General features: G+C 44.0%; 2 protein-coding genes and 1 long non-coding RNA gene across 6 annotated transcripts in view; 2 read left to right on the forward strand and 1 right to left on the reverse strand.

Annotated features, from left to right (window-relative positions):
* Window positions 1-998, forward strand: part of LOC125941122 (uncharacterized) — a 44,249-nt gene extending 43,251 nt beyond the window's left edge. Inside the window, exon 3 of the long non-coding RNA XR_007464156.1 lies at window positions 968-998. This is a non-coding gene — a long non-coding RNA (uncharacterized LOC125941122). The remainder of the gene's footprint in view (window positions 1-967) is intronic.
* LOC119431585 (zinc finger protein 782) overlaps window positions 1-14,156 on the reverse strand; it is a 63,826-nt gene extending 49,670 nt beyond the window's left edge. For 2 of the 4 annotated variants that reach the window (XM_049658068.1, XM_049658070.1), the window contains exons 1-2: window positions 13,527-14,156; window positions 5,545-5,807 (exon numbers count right to left, since the gene is read on the reverse strand). In XM_049658068.1, the coding sequence (XP_049514025.1) occupies window positions 5,545-5,807; window positions 13,527-13,620 (357 nt within the window). In that variant the 5' untranslated portion in view covers window positions 13,621-14,156. Of the gene's footprint in view, window positions 1-2; window positions 983-5,544; window positions 5,808-13,526 lie in introns of those variants that run through there. The other 2 variants (XM_037699064.2, XM_049658069.1) reach the window with 2 other exon arrangements.
* A 7,936-nt stretch (window positions 14,157-22,092) lies between these two features.
* LOC119431586 (zinc finger protein interacting with ribonucleoprotein K-like) lies at window positions 22,093-22,524 on the forward strand. Its single transcript, XM_037699065.1, has one exon. It carries the CDS (start codon window positions 22,093-22,095, stop codon window positions 22,522-22,524), a length of 432 nt encoding a protein of 143 aa, XP_037554993.1.
* Window position 22,525: the final 1 nt, after the last annotated feature.

The following is a 22,525-nucleotide window of genomic DNA, read 5'->3' on the forward strand; positions in this document are numbered from 1 at the left end:
TTTCAAACTTTTGTTCTGCGTCTATTCAGGAACGTGCTTTGGTAGTAATTTGTGTATGTTTGTGGTGGCTGCCTGAAAAACATTTTTTTAAAAATCATATTTCCGAGTGTTAGTGTTTACAGAGTAATACAGAGTGATGTTCCACACATAAATCCTGCATAATCTGGTGGAGTTATGTGAAATCTTGTGCAAAACCTACTTAATTCTACACCATCTTGTAAGGATCTAAACACACCTTGCTCCGACTGGCTTCTGACCAACAGCTATACAAGGTCAATGCAAGTGCATACAGGAACACTGCTGAATTAATGCGATTTGTACTTACTGGTAATGTATCGAGCCTCGACTGCCGTCATGTACTTCCGCAACTGGAGCCATGTGTGCCAAAGTAAATATTTAAGAAACTAAGCACAGGAGTTGATGATCTTGTTGGCAATTACCATACAAATCCTGATGTCTGCAACTTTTATTATTTTTGATTCAATGCAGATGTTCTCAACATTCGGAGATAAGTGCTGTCGACACACCCCATACAAACCCTTACCTATTGCTCACCACACTCACATTACCTACGGTGCGCTCGGGTACACATCGTGAGGAGCCCGCCGCGTGTGTGTTGCCTCGTGCCTCCTCAGGTTGGAGTCGTCTGCACAAGCCATTGGACAGAAGCGACAGTGAAATGGCTTCTCGCCCGTGTGCGTTCGCATGTGGCGAACGAGACCCTCCTTCTGTGTGAATTTCATGGGACAGAGGTGGCAGTAGAATGGTCTCTCGCCAGTGTGGATACGTAGGTGTTTGTGCAGGTCGCTCTTCCATTTGAACACCTTGCCACAGTAGATGCACTTGTGTGGTCGCTTGCCCATTCCCTTGCTTGTGAGGAAAGTTGTTGCATCTCTGCGCACGGGACGCTGCAGCAGATGCCTTCCCTCATGCAAGCCTTGTTGAGGGGACGGCTCCAGCTGGAGAGGTACAGCGATGAAGCCTGCACCAAAAAAAAAGATGGCACATTTTGAGCTAGACATGACACCTGAGGGCTTCCCACGCAAGCAAGCACTGTGGCTTTCCCTCATGAAGCTGCCCATCGCCAATGAAGGTCACATTGCGACAAGTTACATCAAAACCTGAACCTTTATTTTACAATGAAATGTCGGAAGGCTTCTAGGCAAAAAGCTGTCACAGGCAGCTTGATTGTGCGTAGAGACTATTGTAGACCGAAGAACACCCAGGCACTGCAAAACATGAGCAGGTTTTACATACCAACAACATTTACAATGTTCTATTCAACAATAGGTGACACTATAAGGTATATATACACATCTTTAAAGAATTATGCATTTCTGTAAGGTAGGTGATGTAATTTGTATGACTTGCACATAGAATAAAACAATTTTCAAAGGATATGCACTGCTACGAAAAAAAAGTTTTTTTGACTAATTTTAGTTTCTGAAATGCTATGGCATTTGTCTCCAGGTGGAAACCATAGATGTCTATAGTATTTTCAAAACATGTTTACCGTGTGCTAGAGCAAAAGGTAATCAAGTATAGGTCATGCGGATAACAGACAGGTTATGGATGTGGCCTGGTGCGAAAGGTCCCTCCATTTTTGAAGCTGTGGAGCTCCCTTGATTTCAACATGATTTACTGTACTACCATGTTGACAGATTTGCACCAGCTATTTGCTCGGATTCTCCCAACTGTTTGCCTGTACAGATGTCTCCTGCACCCATATGTACCTGTGCAGCAAGTACAGAATGACATTTTCTGCCAAATCAACAGCATAGTCTGTTCATATTACATATTCACGATATACAGTGAACAACTTTTTTTTTCGCATTGACATGGCATAAATTTACGCTTTTCTGTTGTTTTATCATTTCACCCCTAACATAATACCAAACCATTAACCGAGCCAAGCTTTATATAGAAGACTTGTCGCGAGCCTGTCCAAGTAAAACTGCCACCACAACTTGTCATGCCAGACTGAGATAACAGAAAGTAGCGAAGTAGAACACCTCGCACAGTTTATTTTAAAACTCTGGGGTTTCACATGTCAAAAGCATGATCTGCAAGCACATCGTAGTGGAGGGACTCTGTAATAATTTTGACCACATGGGGTTCTTTAATGTAGTTATAAATCTTAGCACACAAATGCTTTTGCATTTTGCCCCCCATCGAAATGGGGGATCAAATTCGCAACCTCAAGCTCGGGAGTGCAATGCCATAGCTATTGGGGTACCGTAGTGGGCACCTCCCGAACTCTGCTACCAGCTTGCTGTTGCAGCTAAAGACCCCCAAATACTGTTGAAACACTGGCTCCGGCGACATATCCCTAGTTCAGACACTATTAATCCATTAAAGCTTGATGGGTCACCAAGAGTATTAGAAGCAACAAGCTTCAAAAAGCAAAGGCTTTATTAGTGGGAAAGAACGTCATATCTTGGAAGATCTCATATCTGAAGTGTGGCATAATATTTACAACAATTTACATATTAAGCACTAAGAAAGCTGAAAGAAGCTGACAGAAATTATAACCAGGTATAAACCCGCCAACGCAGATGACTTCTGATCAACATATAGTATATTATTCTAAGCAGACAACCGAAATAAAGTTTTATCGATTTCACTCTTGCAATATATCATGAAACATGCTCAATGCTAGAACACATCACAGGCACTCTGTGCACACCAATCACATAATCACTGTCACCATTGTCATGCAGTACGTCCACTGCAGGACAGACAAATGTGAGCTTCTCAAACACACACACACACATCTCCAAGCGACCTCCAATAAAAAAATTCAATTATGAGATTTTACGTGCCAAAACCATGATCTGATTATGAGGCACGCCGTAACGGGGGCTCCGGAATAATTTGGACCACCTGGGGTTATTTAACGTGCACCTAAATCTAAGTACATGGGCGTGTTCGCATTTCGCCGTCGAAATGCGGCCGCCGTGGCCGAGATTTGATCCCGCGACCTTGTGCTTAGCAGCGCAACACCACAGCCACTAAGCAACCACTGCGGGTGATGACCTCTGTGCCTGCCACACCAGTCCTGTATTTGTCAATTTCCTAACTTCATTCCTTTCTTTGTGGTTTATGCACAAAAACTAATGCACAGATCGCTACTCGGGTCATCTCTGTGCTTCCAGAAAATCGTTACAATCATACTGCAGGCTCCTTTCAAAGCAATATTTCGTGATGAGATACAAGTTCACGAGTTGATAACTTTCGCTCAGTTTCCTGTATACGCAGAATGCTTGTGTTAAGCTAGCAAGATGGACAGATTTCCGGATTCCCTTCATGTTAATATTGAAGTTACATGACCAGGCAGCAAAAAAAAAGGAAGCACCATCACCTTGAAGCAGCATTTCTATTTTTGTGCAATCGCTACTCTCCTGTAGCACCCTCATGGCAAACTAAAAAGAGTGAGAGCCCCCCTCCTGGCACTGCAATATGTTGCAGCACAAAAGGAGTTATCAAAAATGGTCAAACAAAGGACGTCTTTCAAGATATCAGTGCCCTGACAAGTCCCTTTGTCAAAATACTGGTGGTGGCAGCGGCAGCAGCAAAAGCAGTAGTGGTAGTAGCAGTAGTCCAGCTTGAGACATATTCTTTGTTCAACCACAGTTGATCACTGCTTTTGTGCATCCTCTGAACCTCTGACCCGAGAACCTTCGTGCAGCACAAAAGGAGGGCACTTCTAAGGTCTTTCGGATTGTATGCCACTGTAAAGACAGTACACAAAGAAATAGATAAGTGAAAAAATCTGCAAGTAGCTACTGTGGCTGAAATGCTTCGTTTGCCCACACTGTACACAGTCTTTGTCAAAATTATACTGGCTATATACATTGCCAGACCACCAGGCTGACTACAGGCTGTTTAAGGTAGTTTCTGTGATATGCCATAACTTGTAGCACCAGGAAAAATAACAGTAAATCTGGTACTCCCCATCTAAAATGAGTGGTGTGTCAGGAGCACAATGGGAGCTACACGACAGAGCTCAAGAAACATTACGGTGAAGGTGCCGAGTAGCCTGTAAACTTTTTACAAACACTGTACATGTTCATCATGCAACTGACATCCGTTGTCCTCACACCTTTCAGCACACAAATAAAAGAAAGGCACTGAGCGAGAAATATTCCAAAACCTACACAAAAGAACGGCACTACACCCAACACTGTCATCTATTCTTTGTGCACTTGTTTGCCACTACTGTTATCTGTGCGTGTGCAACTAATTGTTGTCCGCCAGTCTCTCCACTCAGACAGTCTCGGGCCTCATGTTTGTTACAAGACCACATGGCACCTAGTAAGAACACACCGGGGATGTACAACCACTCTGCATTTCTTCTGTGCCCAAGAGACTACCCACCCATTCACAAGGCACAGGTGATTGCTTACAAAATCTCCTGCTCGGACTGCAGGTATCCATATATTGGTGAGACAAAAGATCTTTTGGAGTGCCTCGGCCAACCCGAGAACAGCCTTCGGAACTTCAATCATATACTTATGGCTACAGTAGGACTTGTTGGCCTACTTGGTACAGGCTCATCTTCGTAGAAAAGGTACTAATACAGATGACACTTAGTAGTAGAAGGTGGGATAGTTTCTACTAGCAACTTTATTTTCTGAAGGCAGTGCAAGTCATTTACCTCCTCTTACGCCAGCGCAAACTCCATATGCCAATGCTCAAGTCACCTGTCACATAACGTTGAAAACAATCTCGAGATACTGCATACAGACACGTACAGAGATATTGATCTGTCACTTACACATTTGTCCCCTTCTTGCCTTATGAAAATACTTATCTAACATGAGACAGTGTTACTGCTTCTTCCCAAAATTTGCAGCTCACACAGCTGTGGCTGACATCTACATGCATGCCATGTGAAATTAATTGCGCACCGTCTTTATTCATAACATTAGGCACATGTTACTTACTACGGTGGTTAACACAGCACCCTGTGTGTCCGACGTAGCTCCTGCCACATGTGAAGGGTATTTCATATACCAAGCCTGTGGCGCACGAGACGTACGAATCCTGCCTCGCATGCCTCACATGCAAAAGTTTTCAAAGCACTGAAGCTGCAAAAAGGTAACATTTTGCTGCAACATCGCCACTCAAATGAAAACTTCAATGACGAACATGGGCCCTCTTACGGGGAAGCACCCAGTGCACCTTCTGACATATATGCAGCCTCATTGGATGAGACAAAATTAACCTTTTTCTCAGATACTGTGCTCTGGAAACCTTCACGAATAGGGGGTACATTCCAGTCTGTCTTGAAAAGTATACAAGCATTTGGCAAAGGCAACATCACAGCAACTAAATTGAGTCGACACATCTGATTTGCAGTCCACCATCGCATAAAATGTCGACAGGATGTGGCGAGACCCTTCAGAGAGTAGTCAAATGCTTTAAATGCTTGCTGCGCTCATGGTTCCTCCGTAGCAGCTTTCGTGAGAAAGCCATGGGGCAATAGCGACACTGGTACGGCCTCTCTCCAGTGTGTGTTCGCACGTGATGCACGAGAGTCACCTTTTGCGTGAAGGCCCTGGGGCACAGGTGGCACTGGAACGGCTTCTCACCAGTGTGGATACGGAGGTGAATGGTCAGGGTTCCCTTCTTCGTGAAGACCTTGCTGCAGTAGCCGCAAGTGTAACACTCATTGACATTCAGACTTTCAGTGTAGCCTAGGTCAATCCCACTATTTGGAAAGAGGGAGCAAGGCAGGCCTACTTGTCCGGTAGACAAGCCATCACCGATATGATGAGAGCTGTGCTGTAGTAATCTAGTGGAGCCTGCAAGACAGATGATGCGAATGGTTGCAGAAACTGTAGTCTGTAGGAAGGCTCATCATAGGACATGTATATTTGGCATATACAGGGTAACAGAATACGCAAGCACGGGCAAGAGGTAATGCATAAGTAGTTGAGAGTATGTCTCTTTACGATTCTGACAAGAAGCATTGATTCAGCATACTTCCTTGAAGTTCCCATGGTGTTATTGCTGTTTGTTCTTCACAATGCTTTCCCAAACCAGGACTTAGCATAATGATTTGTATGTAGCTCCCTGTTGACATATGTATAAATGTAGATGTTCCTCTCTGCTGCACGCAAACAGCTTGGAAGTCCTCGTAGAGCTATCACTTTCATATCAGGAAAAAATAATATAAAAATAAGCAGTGTCGGAGTGAATGAACAAATGAAGAGCAAGAACATTTAGCTGATGCAAAAAAGTTAGGCTCATTGGTCACTTTACATGTGCAACATATTAAAGCACAAAGGACTTTCACATTATGAAGTTTGACGTCATGAGAAATTTGCTTCGAAGCCTTCATGTTGCATGTTTCTACAAATATGTAAAACAAAGCAGAAGCAAAGATAGTAGAATACTACATTCCATAAGTTCATAAAAGAAAAACTTTACACGTGACATTAATTTTAATCTCGTGCAGTTCTTGAAGTTCAAGCTTGAAAAGAGGCGTAGAAATAAAATGTTCACAAATGAAAATAATGTTCCATACTTCAACGGCATTCACTGACAGTAAATGACTGTTTACACATTTGTCTGTAGTCTTAGTTCCCGAAAAATTGCCATTATTAAAAGATATAAATTTTGATAAACAAAACCTACAGAACATCAATTGGAAAGAATAACCAAAGAATATGATCATGAAAATGGCAACAAAAATAACACAAACAGCAAGACGGCTGAAGCAAAGAAATATATCAGTAATGGTAACTGACTTTTGCTTTGGTTGTTGAGTTAGTACTGGTTATGAAGAGAAAGTACAAGATCATGAACACATCATAGAATGTGACTACAAAGGCCTTATGCTGCTCACTGCACTCCTGTACTCTGTTTCATACATGGCAGGCATTGCTATGAAGGCTAGAAAGACCTCTCACTGTTCACACTCACGATCAAAGAACATTGTGTCATATATGAAAGATATAGGTATGCATCATGTAATTTGATGTAACAACATGTCTCATACTTTTACGTCACAAAAAATGACATAATTACTACATGGAATGCATTGCAGATATGAATTTATTTACCACTGAATGAGCGCAAAGTTGCATGTTTCTGTGACCAGCAGTCGCAGCACTTGGGCTTGTGACCGAAATATGGCACGTCACATATTTGGAGTACAAAGGTGCGCAACTATTACACGCTTCGACGAAACCTTGTGTCCACTAGTTGTAGTTGTAATGGTAAGGAAGTAGTTATTCCATAGTAAACGCCTCAGATTACGAAAAAGTGCACTGTGAGACAAGTGAGACTTCTACTACCGCGCTACTCGCGTAGCTTTTGCAGAGCTCTTTGCTAAGTAGGAAATGAAGTATAATGACAGCTAACGAGTATCCAGTAATGTTCAATGCAAAGCAGCTTAAAGAATCAGAATCACAACTGCGAACTCATATACAATGCAGACAAGAACTACACTTGAGGTCACCTTCGTCTACATTTTCCCAGATTAATACTTACCACAAACAACAGACAGACCTAGCCCCAAGATATCACAAAAGACACAAAACAGAAAGGACTGCCAAGCTGCGCTGACAATGAGCACCGTTTTCAGGGTTCACGTTAGAAAAGACCAAACACATTGCAGTCCCTGCTAGCAAGAGAAATTCGCTGGGAATGTTACAAAACGTCAACTAAAGATGCACAAGTAGGCAGCACCAACTCAAATGGTTGTAGTGGATGCTATGCATCCAGTGGTGATGCTGCATGTGAGCTCAGTGGGCTTGCTTGCATGCAGACACTCGTGGACAAAAGGTTAGCATGAGTTCCTTTGACACAACCTTGCTCTGCCAGCTTGTATTCTTTGGCTTGTTCATCAGCCCGGACGCCTGTAAATTGAAGCGCAGAGAAGTGGACTTTGTGCATGGAAAATCACTGCCGCAAGTGATTTATTACACTCAATGTCATACATTGAACGATCACATAAGTATTGCGCTCTTCAAGTGTAGAGAACAGGGCGTATATTCACATAACTTCTTATGTAAGGGCCAATCAATCACGAGTGGTCAGTGCTGAGATAGCTATCTTGTTATCACTCCAACTGCTGTCATGAGCAAAGGGTGAATGACTGTTGGTCAATAAAGAAGCCATCTTATGTAAAAAAAAAACAAAAAAAAAACATTGTGAATATGGTCTCGGATTTGTCATTTGCAACACTAAAGCTACTTGATCTTGCCAAGAGCTGTTGTGGCTGCTAGAACTTTAAAGCGAGTTCGGTCTTTGTTACGACACTGTGGTATCAGAGGAAAAAGGTACCATGTTTGTAAAGTTTTCTTCTCCCATGGTGTGCAGTGCATCAACAGGCAGCATGCTGTTCAAGTTGAAGCTCCTGCTGGGCCAAGGGACGAGGCTCTGCTGGTATACCCTTGACCCTTAATGGCTCTGAAGTATGACAAATTAATTTCTCTCTCAGCTGAAAGGGCAAGTTCAAACTCACTGGACAGCAGCACTAATGGAGCTACAAGAAAAACTCGTACAATGGTTTTGATAAGAAACCTTTTGAAGAAATATTCGTGCTAGTTGAGGGAACCTGTCTGGATATTTTTCTAAAGCTTCAAGCAACAGTCGAGTGCCACTACCTTGCCAATTCCACACAAGTTTAGTTTGTTTCATTTTTTTATTTATTCAAAACTGTCAGCAGCCTTGATGCATTGCACAAGAAAATTGTTGAAGCACTGGGTGCTCAACAGAAGCAGCATTACATGGCCTTGAACGATCCCCATTCGCATGCATTGTGGCCTGCATAGTTTTCATGAGGGGTGTATCTGCTTCTCCAGCATTCAGTGCACACTGCGGCAAGTGCCAGGCACATTTGATGTGTAGAACCAATCCCTGCAGATGCATTCCAAATGATAACTGTAGACCAAGTTCATCCTGAAAATACCAGCAAAAATGTACAGCGCTGTATAGTGTTACTGAACATGCAAACATGGGACTTACACGTCGTGAGTGTGCGATTCACTGCATCCGAAAAGTCGGTGCCCCACATGTTGTGCATTTTCTGCAATACAGCCGAACACACACCTGGACTGCCTCACAGAAAGAAGTTCACTCATTATATGCATTTGCACGTTTGCGCTGTAGAAGTCCAGAATGCGTGAAACACATTTACGCAAAATCTACATCATGGGCCAGAGTGAGCAATGAATGCTTCTGGGGAGAACAAAATAGGTCCAAATTAGGCAAGAGGTCCCGCAGCTCATTCAAAAGTGGAACTTTCACCACAAAACATTTATTGAGATGAGTGACTGAGTTCCTCTTTTCTATAGCGTAAAGGTGTTGGCTGCAGCACAACCACCAGGAATATATTATTATGTCTTTTACCTTTCAAAGGAAGTTGCCAGGCAACAAGAAACATTCCTTGTAAAGCTATTATTGATCCCATCATCACAAGATATCATTGCCACCACTGCTGGCCTCTGATATGTCTTCACATTCCACCACTATACACCGCTAAGGTGTCTCTACCATGTTGAACCACGCAAGAGTGATGGACAGTGACTGACGATGTGTGTGCTAGTGCTATGTGCTCTCTCCTCCCCATCTTTCATTCTCCCCCATCCCGCTCTCATGTGTAGGGTAGCAAACCGGTTGTGCTAAACTGGTTAACCTCCCTCCCTTCCTCTCACTTTTTCCTTCCTTCCACCATGCTAAAGCCCCCTATTGGTTACGCATCAGTCACGAGTAATGTAAGGACTCACACAAGCCCGAGTCAACCAGTGCATGAAGCACACATGTCGACTATTGATAGTACTGCAATTTTGCTCAGACGTACTGTTTTGCAACAAGTTTAGTTTAATACCACGTTCGTGACCATTACCCCCCCCCCCCCCTTTAGTTTCATCCAGGATAAATCGGCAGTGGGCGTTGTCTGTAGCAATGCCTGTAAAATATTTCCTATTCCACTTTATTGGAGCAGTGGCGCCATCTGTCTCAGCTACAACAATAACACAGAATTCACTGTAGCTGTAACAGATGGCGCCACCATTCTATTGCAGTGAAATCTATGTTTTGAGTGCTGCCGCAGCAGACAGCCCCACTTCGGATTACTTAGAAAACTGCTACGTAATGCTTGAAAACATAGCATAGAAGTAAATGTCATGCAAACTGGTGCCTTTATGCGAAATATGAGATGAGACCATCCAGCGGTTTAAAAGGAAGTATCATATAGTCGGGATGCACGAACAGGAGCCGTCAAAACAGGGCAGGTCGCTTTAATTAGGTACACTAGAATGATTAGGCGAGGAGCTCGCCTATTCTTCTAACTGCATGTGATCTTTGTGGTTCTCAACATGCCGCAGATCGGATGTGGCATTTGCCTCCCTCTAAAGACAGCATTGTCCTGATGCTCCTTCAACTGCAGAAAGATGTTGCGGTAGACTAAGCATTGGCACTTAATTCTCAGCAATACGACTTCACGCACACAATGTGCATAGCTTCTGGTGTACGCTGGCACGCCTTGAAGGAAGGTCTATCAGGGATGACCTCAGTTGACGTCACTGAGGTGTTGTACAACCTTGTACTGACAAATATACCTCCTGAGTAACTTTTCAGAAAGCCCCCGCTGGCACATGGGGCTCCAAGCCCAACTTTTTCACTTGGCTGACAGGTAACAGCTGAGAGGCGACATATCGATGCCATAGATTGTACTGTGCATCGCAGTCCTGTTGCCAGGTGATTCAGACGCATGCGACCTGTCTCGCTTCCTCAGCACGTTGAGTAAAAGCTTCAGCGTATATGTCTGTATCAATGCAGTCATGTGATAACATTGCATCGAGCATCATCATCACTTCGCGGCCATGAAGAAGGCTAAATGGCGTCCCTTCATGTTGTTTCCTGCTGTGTCGTGTTATAAGCAAATGTGATGTACAGTAAAATGTCATCCCAATTTTTTTTGTTTCATATCTACATACATACTCAGTATGTCTGCAATAGTCTTCTTCAAGCATTCTTTTAGGCTGTTTGTTATCAGGTGATAGGCTGTGGTCTTTCGAAGAGCCGTGCTGCTGTGATGAAGCACTGTCTTTAGAAGTGTAGCCATGAAGGCGGTCTCGCTGTCTGTTATGATGAACGTTGGCACACCAGGCCTCAAAACCACGTTCTCAATAAAGAATCGCGCTGTTTCAATTGTGGCGCCACTTTCTGCGTAGCTGTGAGATAATCAGTGGTGACTATTACTCGCTTATTTCCAGTATTGGAAGTCAGAAATGGTCCGAGAAGGTCCATCTCAATTTGGGCAAATGGTGTCACAAGCACCCAGACTGGTTGTAATAACGAACATTTTTTTTTCATCGCTGCTTTGCCCCGAAAAAAAAAAAAGATGCCAGTGAGGTTAGGCAAGTGCATGCACTGGGATTGATGCCTCTCGTCTCTACCGCGTCACCAACAAGGTAACAATGCGACCTTGATGCAAAGCAGAAAACTCATAAGTTCTCACGCTACACCTGAGCGACTGTAATGCAATACCATTATGGCATCCCACCGTTCAATGGTTAGCTGTCAACATTTACATCCTTCCCTTCCCATGGTCATTCGCGAACTTATTATGAATTTATGATTTTATCTACTGATGTTGCCTACCAACCCCTTGCGACTTTTACCTCCAGCATATCATTAAAGATTGTATCTCTCTTGTGACCTTGATCTGCCGACGCTGCCTACCTACTCCCGTTGACCTGATGATCTACAGATTCAGCCTACTTATGACACATTATCTGTATGCTCGACTTCCATCAGAAGAGCATACCAGCCACTGAGCTACCGCAGCAGGTGTTGAACTGTAGTCGTACTGTTGTGTTACGGGTGGACCATTCACGGTGATGTACGATGACCACTGGGGTAGAGAGGCACATCTACTCCACATCATACATAGCAGGCAGCGCTACGATGGCTGGGGAGACACCTTTCACTGTTTGCATTTGCAACCAAAAAAAAAAAAAAAAAGAACAGTGCAACGCATATGAAATAAAGGCATAGGTACGCGTCATGTAATTAGATGTAAAATTAAGTCTCCTACTTTTATGCCACAAACATTCACATATTTATTAGATGGAAGGCATTGGAGATCTGAGCCTATTTACGACCAAACAAGCAGTGGCCCGTTTCTGTGACCAACAGCCACATAGCAAGCATAGCAGGCAACACTGCAGAAGCTACGCAAGGATTGCAGTCATAGAAGTCTTGCTCTGCGCATTTCGCAGCGCAGTTGTTTTTGACCTTTGACGCTTTACATGGAATGACTGCTTCATATGTGACAACTACAACTTGTGGAAACAAGTTTACGTCAAATAACATTATTTGTGCACCTTTGTGCTTCCACCATATGGCAGTACTATGTTTTGGTCGTAAGGGCAAGTGGTGCGATGTGGCTGCTGGGCATAGAAACATGTCACTCCTCTTGTTTGGCGGTAAACAGGTTACGGTATCCAACCCCTTCTATGCAACAAATATGTGATTGTTTGCAACATAAAAGTAGAAGACTTAGTTTACATTCAATTAGATGGTGCATACCTATGTCTTTCATATTCGACGCACTATTTCTTGGTAATGAATGCGAACATGAGAGAAGTCTGTCCAGTGTTCGTAGCACTACCTGCGATGTATGAAACACAGTATATATCTCTACCACAGTGATTATTATGCATTACTGTAAGTAGTAATAACACAACATTATGACTGCAGTTCAGCACCTGCCACAGTGGCTGTTTGCTGAACATGAGGTCACGGGTTACACTACTGGCGGCATTCCGTTGGGGGCAGAATGTAAAACCGCTCGTTTGCCATGCTCTTTGGATGCACGTTAAATAACCCCCAAGTCGTGGAAATTATTCAGGAGACCTTCACTATAGCGCATCCCCCTGCCCACTGTGCAGCTCCAGGACGTTAAACCACACAATTTTTTACTGCAGTTTGACGCCAACATACTTATAATTCCTGCTATATCTTTCGCATTATGACCCTTCCAAGGCCGCATATCGTACCATATCTCAGCACAGATACGATATATATGATTTCGGTATGGGCACCTACGCATTTCATTAATTCATGGTTGGCCAACAGAGAGTGTAACGTAGAAACACGTCGAAAGAAGGCCTTTGACCGTCCTGTACAATGCCATCGCATAAAACTATACAGATAGGTTCTTCTCTACGAAAGCGACAACTTGCGACCGCGTCCGACAAGCGAGAAACCAAGCGACTGGCGACAGCGCCGGGCCGCAGCGGCAAGTGTCAAAACCGAAGGTACAACGTATGGGGCAGAGGTCAGCAGACTGGCCAAGATACACGCCTGTCCTATCACGGCGTACGTTAACAGCGAAAACAGAATAACGGTTTTGCCAAGACGCAGCGGCCGCCTTTGTCCTCACAGCCAGTGCGGGCCTTTGGCACTGTTGTGCAATACCAGGGTCTCTCTTCGTCTTCAATGGCAAGTAAGAGGTTATTTGCCTCCTGTGCGTCGTTGTACCCAAATAAAGTGTCGTATCGTACCATTCGTAGAGGCGAATCCACTTTTTTGAACGACGGCGTATGACCATTTGCCCGCGCTGTGGCACTGCATGGAGTGCACGGTTTCCCGCATCATATTACACTCGTTTCGAGCGTAACCGTGCGGTTCTTTATCACTCACTCATAGCAGCTGTTAATTTACGCGAACACTGCGCACTGCTTACGTGTATGACGCCATAAAAACGTTCGTCGAAGCGTTCATGCTTCTCGGCCTTGTTTCGGTTTCGCCATGGCAGCGTATTCCAGCAAGTACTATATGCTTCATCAGGCCACGCACTAGCTCTCACACCAGTCTAGCACGAAGACGGAAAGCTTTGGTTGCAGGGTCAACCAGCTTGATCATGCGGAGTTTAGCCGTACTGCGTTGTGTCCACATGTTGCAAAGCGTTGCTGCCAATCGTGAGCAATGCTTTGCGATTATTTTGCCAGTCGTCAAACGTTTGGCGATGATCAGTATATATGCGATCAGTCGTCTTCAGTGCGAACCGACAACACAAACACAAATTTTCGCTCCCAGGAATTTAGGACTCGGTCACACAACTCAAAAGGGAAACATGCGCGAAATGTCAACAATCAGCCGATAAATTTCGCATAAATTTCGTGCTTGATGATGCTAACAGCGATGGAGCTTTCCAGGTAACGCCCGGACTGTTGTCGAGGAAGCTTCGAAAGGAAGCTTGATAAACGCATCTTGTAGTGACATTCTACATGCAAAAAAAAAAAAAAGAACATTTTAATGAGGAATTTGGTACGTGACGGTTGTTAACGGAAGAAACAAACAAGCCTGTATCTTTTCTTTTTTTTTTTTCATTTTTATTGAATAAATGTTTATTCCTCCATGGAAACTTACCAAGCGGCGCGCACTCAGGCGTAGACTAATTTGCGGGAAAGGAAACGCAAGCACGACAGGTGACGAAGATTGTTTGGGGACAAGATACGCCGAAAAGGACGTAACACACACACACACACACACACACACACACACACACACACACACACATATATATATATATATATATATATATATATATATATATATATATATAATCTATCCAGCGTGCCTTTCTTTTTATAACCACCATGCAATAACCAAAAACGCTATCTTAAAAAACTTTCCACTCTTTGGGTCAAGTCCTGGGCGGAGCCACCGACTTGACCTGAGGGAGCTTTCGGCTCCCCAGGGCCACGGTTTCTCAGGACCAAATAAAGTTTTTTGTCACCGTAACTCTGGGGCACGTGCTTAGTTGTCCCACAACAAAAGTCATCATATCTGCCTTGCTTGCGTTTCCTTATTAATTTATTGCAAACTCTGCGCTTGCCACTTTCCCGTCAAGAAGGCTTTGTCACGCTGATAACGTGCATACTGTTCTGTGACCTGGAAGCAGTGGCGCAGCGTTTCTCCCCCCTCCCACGTCCAGCCCTACCAGTCCAACGTGTACCTTCAGCGCTCTGTTCACATTGGCTTGAGGTCGAATCTGGCTGATTAACAAAAGCGCTCTATGACTGTCTTAACTTTTCTGTGTAGGTGTGGAAACATTTTTCGCCGGATTGATGGGCATGCATGCGTCATGGAAGTGAATTGTCATTGGTACATGCGCATGTAATGAGTATATAAACTTGACGAATTTCGTGTCATACATATATGTTGGCCCTATTTGGGCCAATGGGTACGTTCCCGGAGAGACACGCAGAGCCTTCGAGAGATGCCTGTGACCAGGTGAGAGCGTACGTATGTGTTGTGCGACCACAGGATCGGAGCTCAAATGTGGCCGCTACTTCCATGCCAAGGACGCTTGAATGTATGACGTTTAAATGTATTTAAATGTAAGAGGTCCGCACGGGGGGTAGTTTCTAGTTTTAACAAAGTTATCGTACTGCTGTGCGCACCAGAAAAAAAAATAAAAATAAAAATAAAATAAAATAAAATAAAAAAATAATAATGTTCAGTTTGTGTTTTTATTTTTGCCGAGACCTACAGGCTCAATCAGATGCAACTTATACTCTGGTTAAATGGGACACTTTCAATCGTGATAAGCCCGATTGGGATCGAATTTCGCGATTGTTAGTGTCTCAATCCCTTCCAGAGCCTGCGCAAGAAATCCGATCGCGATAAAGAAATTTAATCCCTACTGGGCTCGGTCGCGATCAAAGGTGCCCGTTTGGCTGGGTTAATTATTATAGGTGCTCACGTAACAACATTTAAGCTCTGTTCATTTTTCTGCTTTTCAAAATTAAATTCGAAATTGCCGCGCCTAGTACAACTTTCAGCATGGAGCTTTGGACAAGGTGTTCTGGTAGGTCAACCAACGCCACTAAACGAAGAGTTAACTGCGCAGAAGCCGATGGTATTGCATTGGTCCATGACTTTAGTTGCTTTAATTTGTCACGTGACGCACGCCAGCATGGACACGAGCGGTCCGGCGGTGTGCGCTTATCGTCTTTTCGAAATTGTGCGTGAGCAATTTTTCCACCCTGTGCGTTGGCTTCTAAAGCGGTGTGCTTCTTGACTCAGTGATTCTGCTCACGCTGGTGTCCGTATTATTCCCAGTGGTATGCGTTGCTTAACGTGCAAACCCAGAAGAGCGTCGTCAAGGGAGAACCGTTCACCTCTACTTGTTTTGCCGCCGTTGCGTGTGTGGTGGTGGTGTTTGTGCTTGAGTGTTTGGCTTGTTTGGTGCGCTAGATGTTCGCTGCAATTGCTTTGGGGACCGCCTTCGGTAAGTATGCATGTTCTTTTCCCATCACGTTGCAAATAGCCGCTGCCAGACTTCTCAAGAGCGCCTGGCGATGGACCCTGAACCGAACGCCTTTTTTGCTTTCGACGATCACTTTGGCCGTCACCCTCCAAGGCGAGCTCCCCACCGTTATGTATTTTCAGAACGCGGCAGTAAAAAACGAAGGACGCTGGTGAAAAGAAAGTAGAAGTAATCAGTTTAAAATCGAGTGGCGTGGAACCACGATCGTCGCAGGTTCGCGTCGCTGTTATCCTGCTTATCGCGATATGTGCTTGCGTTTGCGGCTAGGGCCCGATAAGAAGAGCCGCCGTGGCCTCCCGCAGTCGCCGGAGCAAGTTCACTTGAGCGGCATTCGTGTTGTAGGCGCCAATGTCAGGGACGTTCCGCGCTTGAGGACGTAGATCGCTTCAGCCAGGTGCACCGAGTTTGACAGGCGCTTTTATCCGAATAAACGTAGCACTGTACTTGCACGTGGCTGTCTGTTTCGACCCAACGAGAGACCCACAGCGAATGCACCGGTCAGTTTTGTTAAACTGGCTTGCGCTTTCTGCTCTGCTTGTCAGCACCAGACGAAAACGTGGGTTGCCATGTGAACAGAATCAGCTTCTGTACCGTTTCAACATGTAAGTAAGAAAAACTGTAGGAGGTCCCATAATTTGAGACTCGGGACTTCCTTTGGAACAGGTTTTCAAAGTTGGAACGCACGTCAAGAGCTGCCACGTTCTGTCATTTGTTTTCAGTGCAACGAAGCCGTGTGCTCACATCTGGATGCCATCGTCATCTGCCTTCGGAAGCTGTAGCATGCTCCTAGCCTCTTTCAACTGCTTTGTTGCAAGAACCCAAAACAATGGACAATAATTATTACCATAAGCAAGCAGTGTTCATTAATGGAAGTCTGATAATTTAAAACTTGTGCCGTTGCAAATATTCGTAACATGGGATGCTACCTCCATCCAAATGTTTTCTCTAGCCCAGTGCAAGGTACTGAATGACGAAATTTCAGTATCAGTAGCAGCGACAGTCTTCATTCATAGAAGACTACGTGTGCTCTATTTGAATCTCGTTTCACACTAGTGAGGTCACAGCTGATGGAAATAAGTATACTCCTCTGGACTAGTATATTGTAGCGATTCCTCTTGCCCGATATCTATGATCTTCACCATTTGTAGTGACCATGCAAGTGGAGCACAGCTCGCACCACTGGCGAAGCGCGGTAACGATTAGAATTGGAGTAGAACCGCTATATTGAACAGCCCTGTTTGCGTCATATTCTATCATTAGCATCTGTGGCGATGGTAGGAAAAATGAATATGCATTGTGTGTGGTGATATGAATGGTTCTGCTTACTAATGATTTTTTTTCCCTCTGTCTGTGGGAGCGAATTCCCAGCTCTTTCAGGAGCAAATTCATTAATTTCTTTATTATTCTTGGCTCAATACGTAGTGTTTTGCATCCGGAGTCTTCATGCCTGAAGGAGCTCTTAAATGACAGTACCAGGTTCAGCTGGATGGGTAAAGTATAGTAATGGAATTTGAGAATGTCAGTCTTATCATGACCTGCCACAATGGCTTAGTGGCTACGGTGTTCTGATGCTGAGAATGAGGTCACGGGTTCGAGTCCCTGCATTTGCAACATCTGCCTAGTACTAGTTGATAATTTATCAACAAACAAGGACTCCATATCGTTTTAGAGGAACCAAACTCTCAACTTTGCAGCTTTTGAGAACATTTTTCGAACACAAAAGGTCCAAACATGCAAACATAGTTTGAAATCTTTGATGTTTACTAACATACAGGCACTGCAAGCCAGCAGAACTTCATACTCTTAAAGGGACACTAAAGATAGTTTAAATCAGTTTAGACGAATAAGATATTCTTTCAAGACTTTTGTTTTCTTTATTTTCCTGGTAAGAGGATGATTACTGAAAGAGAATATGAACTTTCTACATTTCTCGCCGAAGCCTCAGCGCTAATATGCCAGTGTGACATTGTGGATTTCAAAGTATCTTCCTGTATCTGGTACTTAGTAGCCTCAGTGAAATGTCCAGTAACTTGCTTAGTTCAATTTATGACTACTGCAGTGTAGTTCAACTTTACAATTAAAAAATTGAACTAGACTCAAGCAGATGCCATCAAAATTCATGACATCATGGCTGCCTAGTGCGGTAACTTTAAGGCGATGTTGCGACCCATCTTTTATAATTGCTTATCTTCTCTGGCTTACCAAACCTTTACTCATGGTAAGGGGTATTCTTTCTTGGTATTCTCAAATGGTAATTTACTAATACAGGTCAACCTTTTCCTTTAAATGCAGCAATGACCAAGTGCATCCTTTTCCAGTGGCATATAGCAAGCAAAGAGCACATCTAGATAAGACCACATCAAGGCAGCCACGTCTTGCGATGTTGGTGTGATCCGACTTCTTGATGAGCACTGTTCCTTTCTTGCATGCTCTTACCTTGTCTGTGCGATGGTGCGCAAATTTAGCGCCAGCAGCTAGAGAAGATGGAAATGGTGTGCGAGCATGTGACAAAGGCAAAGAGGAAGAGAGGTGTGCAAAGGGAGAGAACATGATGGAAAGAGAGGTGTGACTCATCATCTAGACGTACTAAATGCACTGTAAGATGAGCAAGTCGTTGTTTCTGCCCATTTTCTGAGTCTTTTCAGTCTGTGCGCTCCTTGGAACTTGTAGGGAAGCAGCTTGAGGGCCAGTCATACGACTCTTTGTCATTGTCGTCTCACAGCGAGTTCCAAGACCTCCTTTCTTGTGCTGCTTCCGTGTTCGTGTCGCATTCTCTTAATGTGGCCCCCTCACTAGGTTTGGGCATTGCAAACCGACTAGCGTGGTGCATAAAACATGCAGTGACAATCGTGCACAGTATGAAAGCGAGGTATGCGGCAGAAACAGCTGAAAATTCAAGTCGTTGTGCTCTACTCCTTGGAGGAGCCACTTCGGTCATTGTGTGTTGTGGTGCATCAACATCGGGACACATTTTCTGTAGCGCGCAAATAGCCAACAACAGTGAGACAAACTCGGAGGTTTCCTATGTGACAGGATGATGATGATCATGAGAGAGGGCCAGCTGCTGTGCTCTGTTCTATGCTTGAGAAATGTTGATTAATATTCAGCGAGATTTTTAGGGATTTTAGTCATGTTAGTGACCTTAGAGAGAGTGTGTCTAGCCTTAGCAAGCAATTGAAATTGTGAATCATTTTGGAATAGATGCGTGGAATTCTAAAAGAATTGCAGGTATGCAGGATGCTCAACCCACCACATTGGAAATTCCTCAACAAACTCTTGTAAAACACTGATGTAGAAGTTGTGAAAGCAAGAGAGCCTAATGTGCAAGAAAAAGGTGTCATTAATCAAGGCACATCCTGTACCTTGACAGCGTCAAACAATTGTGATTTGCATCCTGCATATTTTTCTGTTGTCTACAATTACATGTCTTGAAGATAGAAATGAAGCTCCTTTTGAACAAGCTCCTATAAAGCAGGTCATTTTGCTACACTACGTTTCGTTTGATAGTTAATGAACTTTTGACTCCTGTCAGTAAAGTTTTTTTTTCTCTCTTGTTACAGCGGTGGTATCAAGTGTTGCCTACATCCGAAGAACCATTGAACACTCAGTAGAAAGACTGGTCACCATTATTCCTTGTGATTGCTGTAGTTGCTGATTTGTTATGAAGGCTTGTGTATGTATGGCAGACCAATTCTGACAGGAAAAGAAAATGCTGTTTGTGCAACAGTTAAGCATTTTGTTTTTACATTTGCACTACACCTATGATCCTAGTTTTGTGTATTCGTGTTCTGTGACCAGTGACTTTTGCTCCCAGATGTGTGCGCTCGCGATAGTTACTGCAGAGCTAGTGCACAACCTATTTTTACGGTGACAGTTATTGTCGAGCAATCTTGATAAAATGGGCAGTGTGTAGAATTTGGATGTGGCTTCTGGCTGCAACATACAACATGTGAAAGTTGCAGGATTTATTTCCCAGTCTTCAGGCATCTAGCAATACCATCAGTGAAGCTAACACCGTAATACATTGATCAAGCATGCAGATAAGAATGAAAAATATGAAAACATGCTTTTTACCAATATCAAAATTGCATGATCATTCTTGAGGAATGGGGATATGGCCTTAGGTTCAGACCATATCCATAAATTGAAGCTTAGGTTAAAACCCCATTTCATAAATTTTGTGCCGAAACCTTAGTGCTGTTACGTCAGTGGGATGTCACAGATTCAAAGTTTATTTTCTATATTTGTGCAATTGTGGGTCAGTAAAAGTTTTCGAAATTTGCCTAGTTCGGCCCTTGGCTTTTCTAGAAGACAATGTAGTTCATCTTTAGAGATAAAAAAGATTAACTAGGCCCGAGCAGGCCTCATCAAAGTCCGTGACTTCATAATAGGCAGCTAGTGCGGTAACTTCTAGGCCTCTAGGAACTTACAGGTGGCGCCGCGCCACCTGTTCTTCCTTTGCGCGTCTTTTATGGCATGCCACTTCTCATGATACGAGTAGGTTCTAGCTATTGTGGGAGGGCACTTTACTATAATGCACTTCTGATTATTTTTCTCTTTAGTCTTTTAATAGTGTCCCACAGGCAGAGTTAGCGGAGAGCTTGTATTATTTTGCATCTAGTTTGTCTTAATTTATGAAAACATAAGGTGGTAGTTGTATTAACCAGCTTGCATGCTAAACATTAGATTTCTGCTCGCTTTATTTGGTGTCCAGCCTTTCCAATGAGATCAGCTTTCACAAGATGACTTGGTGCCACAGGAAAATTTGATGTGAAGCTATGGGTGAAAATATTGTCAAAAATGTGCGTAATGTCTATAGTGTGAGTTGTACACACAGTTGGAGCCTTTCCTGAATTAGAGTCACATATTGCTCGTTTCATTTGCTATGTGCACTGCCTTGTGTTATGTGAACAATTTTTGTATCTGAAATCTTTTGTGTTGCTTCAAGGTGGTAGGTGCAATTTCAGTATTACTTGGCCGCTGAAACTTTCATTTTAGTGCTTCCACATTGCAATGCTCAGGGTGTAGTGGTATCTATGGATTTTCTTCTTGCAATTCACTAACCCAGCTGCGTTGTTGCTGTCGTGTGCCATGTTGGCAACTTGCCAGTGTGCATTGACATGTACAAACAGACATTGCTTTTCAGCATCTTGTGTAACATTGGGAATGATGTTTGAATTATGATGTGGCAGTGCCAAAATGTTGTGTTCTGTAAAGTTCTCTTCCTCCAGACTCATATGTTTATTCTGGTGATACTCTTCGTCATGTAGTAACAGCAAACACCGGTTTTTCTAAAAAAAGTCTGTAGCCATGTTAATTTATTGTTATTTGCCCTCTTCTATACGTGAAACTGACAGGTGTGGGTTGAGACAGCCGTCAAGCCCTCCAAGGTCACCCTGCTTCACCCCCATCCAAGTTTACGTGAAGCTGGTGTTACTTAGACAGCAGTACAGTATTGCATGGCAATGGACCATGTAGGTGACAGACTCTAAATTTGTAATATGCTTCTCCAAACTTGAATGCCATATTGCGAACAGAAAAATTAGTTCCTCTCTCTCGGCTGCAGTTCAGTTGACTGCAGATTGACTTGACCTGCCTCAACCGTTCACGCAATCCAACTTGCTTGTGTTTATGAATGAACCTTACAACTGGTTTCCCGCCCGACGAAGCAGCTCAACCCATCCCCGTCGAGTTTGTTTAAACGCTTCTAACTGAGCAGCCCTTAGCAAGGAGCAAGTGGTGGTGCATTAAGTTGCCAACTGTCTGGCGGTTCTCTTTCTTCCGCAGAAGTCATGAGCCAAGTGCAGATGGCTCGTGCAGCTGCTGTTGCCGTCGCGTCGTGTCCCGATGCCCGTGACTGCCCCATGTGCGACTACGTGGCTACAGCAAGGTCGTCGCTGATCATCCACATGCGCAAGCACACTGGAGAGCGGCCCTATCGCTGCCACCTGTGCCCTGCCGCGTTCGCCAAGAGCAGTGACCGCAGCCGCCACTTTCGCACCCACCAGCTGCACAAGCCCTTTAACTGTGGCAGCTGTGGCAAGTCGTTTGCGCAGAGGGTGACGCTGCTTTCGCATCGCTGTCACCTCACTGGCAGCACGGGCTTCAAGGGCCAGTGCCATAAGTGTTTGCGAATGTTTGCCAATGCTGCTCTGCTAAAGGAACACACTCGCGAGTGCGGAAGCGTTGCCAACAGGGCCTTTTTTAGACTAGCAACAGGATAGG

Source organism: Dermacentor silvarum, chromosome 10 (assembly GCF_013339745.2).
Source record: "Dermacentor silvarum isolate Dsil-2018 chromosome 10, BIME_Dsil_1.4, whole genome shotgun sequence".
Lineage (NCBI taxonomy): Eukaryota > Metazoa > Arthropoda > Arachnida > Ixodida > Ixodidae > Dermacentor > Dermacentor silvarum.